Below are 7,373 nucleotides of genomic sequence, written 5' to 3'. Positions count from 1 at the left end.
ATCTATGTATGATAAATTAAGAGTATTTAACCTCTTTTCTTTAATTCAATGCTTGATGCATGTTAGAAGGCACTTATGATAAAATTTTGAGTTTGCAACAATTCGTGTAATATTTGAGATGCAAAAATAACATTAGTCATGTTCTTATCTATTTTCAGTATTTTGATTGTTTTACCAGAGTCTCAATATTGTAGAATCATATAGTTCGAACACTAAATGCATTGAGCTTATGGTTAGAGAAAAAATAAATTTTACAGCTGACTATCCAAGTCTCAATTTTGCAGTCTGATTGTTTTGATTATTTGACCTGAGTCTTAATATTGTAGAATCACTATTTAAAACAATTTTTTTGCACATGGAAATGAGTTATTTGGAGGGCAAATATAGTTAACTTACGAGTACTTTGCAGTCCGATTCTAGTAGATAACTAAATGAGCTAGTAATGCATGTGTCCAAAACCTATGAGATTCACCATTATACAGTCTTACGCATTTCATTCATAGTTGATTGACATCCATCAAAGATTGATCAGAAGATCCAGTTTGTAAGGGAGAGTAGTGCATGCATAGAGAGCACTTATTTAGGAAAGTGGCACAAAAACAAAGTAGGAGTACTTACAGAAGAAGGACCATTCTCATTTCTCAAGTACTACGCTGTACGCCTACACAAATCATATGAGAAAGCAAGGTTTTGTATTAAATTTGTCATTTTCTTAGCCTATCTGTCAAGCCTGGCCTTCAACGCACGGCATCAATCAATGAATGAATGCCATTATTCCGTCTTTTTCCACTTCTGGACATTTGGTCATTTTCACTTACCTTTTTTTATATGAGATTGATTCCTTTTATTTAAGATCTAGTTCCTATGAATCAACCTTCATAGATTAACCACTTGCGAATTACGTAATTGCTCACGATATTGGGTAGAAATTATCTTAAATATATGTTAGATTTCCACAGAAGTTTCCTTAAAAGTTGTTTCATTATTAAACATTTAGATTAGATTAGATTAGATTAGATTACATAGTAGTATTATATTTAGGCCATGTTCTTTTGGACTGAAACTTATTTGATCTAAATTGAACTGAATTTATAGGATCTGAACTGAACTTAACTTAACTTATAGGATCGAATCGAACTTATTGGATCTGAATCGAATCGAACTTATATGATTCGAATCGAATCGAACTTATAGGATCGAATCGAATCGAATCAACTTATAGGATCTCGAATCTGAACTTATAAGATTTGAATCGAATCGAACTTATAGGATCGAATCGAATCGAACTTATAGGATCTCGAATCGAATCGAATCAACTTATAAGATCTGAACTGAACTTATATTAAGTGCTTTAAGTCCAAAAGAACAGGGCATTACTTCATCTAGTTGCACTCTGTAATTCAGAGGCGAATCTAAAAGTAAAATTTTGGGGTAGCGAATTTTACTCATATTGTTTTATACTTTTTTTTAAGGCCCATATTTAAGAATGTTGACAAAAATCGATAATCTTAACTGTTTTTTTGAAACTTTAAAGAGCGAATGTTATCCTTTACTACTAGTTAGATTCCTTCTGCTCCGTATCAGATACGGGCGAAGAAAAGTTGCATGGCATAGACGGTGAGTGCGGAAATAGACAAATTAAGAGGGCGTATTAAAGACGGATTAGAGTGCTTAAACATGTTTTATGGAGTAAAGGTCCCCTACTATGCTGACTCAATTTTGCACGGACCACTCACACAAATGTCATTAACCCGATAAAAGTGCATTTTACAAACCCAAATTTATTAATTTTTTGGTTTAATAAAGAAATTGACAGCTGGATTTAGCTAGGGTCATTTGTCCAAAAATTTTTTAGTTACACTGAGTGTGCCACCTTACTAAAAGTCACCCTTTTCTATTTTACTTTAATTGATATTTAGGCGTTGTTTGGTTGACACTTGACAATAGTGTTCACACTATAAATATTGATGAATTCGAAATTTCTAAAAAATTAGAGTTGTTTGGTTGTCCAAAATAAAATGATTTTTTTTTTCTCGGGCATTGGGAATTCTTTTATTATGGAGAAATTTGATTACCTAACCCTCGTATTAATCGGAAATTCCTACAAGAATTCAGCTCTTGTACGTATCAGTTGTATGTCAACCAAACGATAAGTTCAATTCACGTGTCTTTGAAATCATAGGAATTCTATTCCCGGATAACAATCGACAACTTAGTTATTTGTTTGAATTGACGTCTACGTATTTACCATAAGGATGATATAATACATGAATTCAAATGTGGTTACAAGTTTGTTTCTAAGGATGATATAATACATGAATTCAATTGTGGTTACAAGTTTGTTTCTAAGGATGATATATAATACATGAATTCAAATGTGGTTACAAATTTGTTTCTCAATCACTTGACTAAGACATCTCATCAAATGGATAACAAATAGTTATGAAATCAATTCAGTTTATTTTTAAGTTTAGGTTCATTAAATTAAGTTCAATTCAGTTTAAATAATTTTATTCCAAAAAAAATAGAACATAAATCCCTCTCATTCACTAGAGAATTAGATATCCCAAGTTAAATCATTGATCCCTTGGCACTAGACCTCGTATAGGTCTATATCAAGGGCAAAGATGCCCATGATCAAGATTCTACAAGCATTTTTTTTTTTTTTTTTTTTTTTTACAACAGGTGAATAACTTACATTATTGTAACCGATACAACGTAAGCTACTCGACTAGGTAGCACCAGACATTTCATAACTAATTTATTGTAACCGATACAAGCAGTTTGTACTTTGGATCTAACTAAAAACCAACTATCTAGCAGTATAATTGTATTAGTAATTATGAAGTACATAATATCGTTTTCGTTTGGTTGCTATGACGGAATTAATCTCCCATCAGTTTTAAAAACACATAAATTGGAGAAATCACGTGAATTGCTTAAAACTCGTTGGTTGACATGACATAATTACTTGGATACAGGAGTTTCCAATTACCTTGCTAGGTAATTAAACTCCTTCATAATGTAGGAGTTAATAACTCCTATAAAAAAAATTTGTGGAATTTCGGTCAACCAAAGTCAAATAATTCTATTTTCACCGATTTATAAAATTTTACAATTTAGGTAATTTAGAGTGACAACAAAACAATACTCGAAAGAAACATTGACAAGTCTCCACTAGACTCAAAATGAAAAGCAAAGTAGGTATGATTGCATTAGGCGCAGTCAATGATAAGCCGCGTTGAGTAGAAGGAAACAATGACTTTGGTCTAAATTTGGACTAATGATATGAATTTGGCGGTGCACATGATCAACAAATCACAAATAATCCAACCTTATCCAGATAATCAACACTTCTAACATTGATTAGTACGGGGTTTGTATTACATTTGACTCTAATTCAGCCTAACTTTTACGTACATGAATATTGACATTAATTTCTTCTAGTCGCTGGTTTTTAAAATGCTCATTAAACTAATCAATTTAGAAAAATAAAAAGAAAAGCGAGACTAAGCCACCACGTACAAACCCAGGCATAGATAGGCGGCCACCACGTCTCCACATCCACACCTAGGGTTTGATGTGGTGGCCACACGTCTGGCCCCAAGAGGAGACATGGTGGTCGGCCGTCTGTGGCTTGGGTAATTCGGTTGGATGTAGTGGCTCATTGGCTTTTTTTTTTTTTTTTTTTTTGAATCGATTCATTTTACGCCAGTTTCGTTTTAGGCCGACTAGTTTAAATTGTTTCCATTAATAATTCGGCGTCTAATTTTGAGAAATCAATTCATTGTACATCGATTAGTTAAACATTGTTTCAGTTAGTAATTCACCGTTTTGATTTTAAAATAAAAAAATCAATTTATTTTACGTCGATTTGTAATTCGCCGTTTTAAATAGGTGGCTAGCTATTTTATATTAGTTGTTAGTTTCTGATGGGCACACAATTTAGGCCCAAAAAATTGGGCCCAAAACAAAATATACACCCAACAAAGTCCAAAAGCACGAGGGGAGATACATATACAAGACAAACTCACCCTCGGCCTTGTGAATATGGAACATTGTTCACTTGACAAGGTATCAAATCTCTAAGTCTAAAATTACTTTTTCTCACACTACAATAGTCGGCTTAAGGCATCTCCTTACGCGTAACCTTGTCGACCCCCAGTGAGTATAAAATCTGACTTTGGCATTAGAAGGGCTTTTCTCGGAACCCCAAGGCTAGGTTTGCTCCTTATTTCACGAGCAGACCCAGAGGAAGAGAATCAAAGGACCTCATGTCCAAGCAAAGGAATACAATCGTCAAACCAAGCTTAGTATAACTCAATTATTATTAGCCTTGTGTGTAATAACATTTAACACTAGTTAGGTCTAATTATACCCGAAATAGTTTCAATTTGTCAATTAAAAAAATCGTTTTTTTTTTCGAGTTAATTTTTTCTATTTTTCGCATAATACCCCCTTTTTTGGGGGCTCTTTCTAATGGTGCTACTGCAAATTATGGTGCCCAACATGTACAAGTCCACTTTAAATCTGTTTGTGACGCCCAATACTTAAAGGCCACCTGAGTTAGCCAATGCACAAGCCCATGATTGCTTCAACACTTGACCATGAGTAATCAAATTGTTGTGTTGGTATTTTAGTTTTAGATTAGCTCCTTTCAAATTAGGTTTGGATTTGGATCGGTAATCCCTAACTATTGTCTATTGGATCGGGGTTGGATCACGCAAAACATGATCCATTGCCTTCTTAATTGTCCTCGCAATCTAGTCATTTGTTACAAATTGTTCATGAACAATTTTTCCTTTTTATTAATGATTTTCGCAAACTATTCTTCGCATTACTAAAAAATATGAAGCTGAATAGTGAATAGTATTGTTAGCATGTACAAACTCGATGCCTCTTCAAGAAAAATCAAATCCTACTTCCAATTCCACTCTACTGTCAGTCGTCATAATCTACGACTTCAACGAAAAACGAGTCTTCAAGGAGTTGAGCAGCAGAAGGCCGATCCCTTTTCTTCCCAATACACTTCTCGATAAACGCCTTGACCTCAGGATCTTTAACCTTGCTAAGAGACTTGGGCATAACTCCGGCCGTCACCTTCTTGTATATCTTGGCAATAGAGTCGCATTCACAGTACGGTATTTCCATTGTCACCATCTCGAGCACACACAAACCAAACGCGTATATGTCCACCATCTCCGTGTACTCTTCTTCATACAGCTCTGGTGCCATATACTCTGGGGTCCCCTGTACTGAATGTGCCACATGGCTCTTGTCTGTTATCGCTGCCAATCCAAAGTCCCCGATTTTTACCTGCAATAGAAGACAGTCATTAGGTTAATCACAACAATAAAATTCAGGCACTCCTTCCAAGACTTTTTGGTTCGGGTTTGGTCGGGTCAGTTTTGCTACGTCTAGATAGTAGATAGGGTTATGAACCGACTTTTGAGAAATCGGTCCAATTATTAATTACTAGCGACCTAATGCAATTATGCAAACCGATCCAAATCCTAAACCCTACAACCCGAAACTAATTCATATATAACATTATTTTATCGGAAATTTCCCATGGTATCTCTTAATTTTGTCAGATTTCCCATAGTACCCCTACTTTTAAGAATCTGCCTATGATATCCTTGAGTTTCCATATTTGTGCCCATGGTAAATGTAACGGTCGTTAAATGGAGGTTAATGGTACCCTGGGCACAAAAATGAAATATCAAGGTATCATTGGCAGATTCTTAAAAGCAGGGATAGCATGAGAAATCTGACAAAACTAAGGGTACCACGGGAAATTTCCGTTATTTTATTCAAAACACAATACGAATCTTGATTAAATACGTACCTCTCCGACATTGCCATTAACGAAGACGTTGCTGCAATTAAGGTCTCTATGAATGATACAAGGCTCATGAGTATGAAGATAATCCAAACCCTTGAGAATCTGTTTAGACCACTTCTTCAACGCTTTAATCGAAACATGACGATGTTTCTTCCGGTACTCTCTCAAATTTCCTGATGTACAAATCTCAGTAATGAAGTTCAATGTGTTATGTTTCCGATCCCTCCAAACATGGAACAATGTAATTATGTTTTTGTTCCTTAGATTTCTCAGCAACTTAATTTCCGTCGAAAGTCTTTCGATGACCGATTGATCATCACTAAAATTGCTCAATTTCACTTGGTTCCAAGCAACTTCAATTCCTTCTTCTTGGTCGAATGCACGGTACACTTTCTTGACCGCCCCTGCGCCTAGAAGATCGCTATATCGCCCATAACGACCACTTGGATCGACTTCTTCAAAGTTTTCTTCGTCGTTTATGGTCATATCGTTAAGGCTATTCAAAATTTTGAGTGATTCCATCTTGGTTTATCAACAAATTCTTGAATTCAATACAATCTTGATTCCTGAAGGCAAACTAATTAAAGAAAAAAATAATGAGAAATTATGTTCGAATTATGTATATTATTACACATATTTAATTATTTACGTTATTACAATACGTTTTCTCTTTGTTCTTGACTTATCAGCTAAGTAATGACCGTTTTTCACTAGTAAACTAAGGATTGAATTCATATATACGTTATAGGTTCATGCAAGAAATTAAATCAAGTGACTTACGGAGTAACTATTTACAAATCCGTTTTACAAAATTTTTGCGTAAGACCGTCTTATGCCAGAATTTGTAAATTAATGGTGTATATAAAGTAAATAAAGTAAAACTAACTCAATTCGACTAAAATCCGAACAATTAAATGTTACTTCGTAACTAACTAACTCAATTCAACTAAATTATACATGCGAATCAGATAAACGACACAAATTTAAACAATTATGTTATATCTACGTTAATAAACCAAGAATTGAGTTGAATAATTCATGGTTATGTCATTGTGTAATTATGAGTTCATGCAAGAAATCAAAGAAAACCCTACCAACATGCATGTATTAAGTAATAATCTAGACGATTAAACAAGATAATTAAATAAAAAAGAAGAAGAAGAAGAAGAAGAAAAACTTACTGATTTCTTGGTTGTAATTTGTAAAGATTTCTAGTGTACGAGTTTTTTTGTTTAGAATTTTTTTAAAGGATGATCAACAGAAATAAGGTAGGAAAGTTTGAAAAATAGAGAAGTTGGGTGTATACATACTGGAAATTGGAAAGGCGGTTTATAAACTTGAAGCCCAAGCACAAGCCCAAAATCCGCAAAACTGGTCCAAGTGAGAAGAGGAATTTTTAGGGAGCTACTATTGGTCGTCGACACAATTTTTTAATGGAATTAATTTTTCCCCTAAAATCTAATCCAATTGCTTCAAGAACATGAAAAATGGATTACAAATTCTCTAATTAATAAAACATTTTAGTGAT

The 7,373-nt window shown here is 34.1% G+C and overlaps 1 protein-coding gene across 1 annotated transcript; it reads right to left on the bottom strand.

Annotated features, from left to right (window-relative positions):
• Nucleotides 1-4,817: 4,817 nt before the first annotated feature.
• LOC141621120 (putative serine/threonine-protein kinase WNK11) lies at nt 4,818-7,110 on the bottom strand. Its single transcript, XM_074437820.1, has 3 exons — nt 7,027-7,110; nt 5,849-6,422; nt 4,818-5,316 (listed from the first exon to the last, which is right to left on the bottom strand). Exons 2-3 carry the CDS (start codon nt 6,365-6,367, stop codon nt 4,942-4,944), a joined length of 894 nt encoding a protein of 297 aa, XP_074293921.1. The 5' UTR covers nt 6,368-6,422; nt 7,027-7,110; the 3' UTR covers nt 4,818-4,941.
• Nucleotides 7,111-7,373: the final 263 nt, after the last annotated feature.

The sequence above is a fragment of the Silene latifolia genome, chromosome X, assembly GCF_048544455.1.
Source record: "Silene latifolia isolate original U9 population chromosome X, ASM4854445v1, whole genome shotgun sequence".
Classification (NCBI taxonomy): Eukaryota; Viridiplantae; Streptophyta; class Magnoliopsida; order Caryophyllales; family Caryophyllaceae; genus Silene; species Silene latifolia.
Note: the sequence above shows the minus strand (reverse complement) of the source record. Positions and strands in the feature narration are given on the sequence as shown.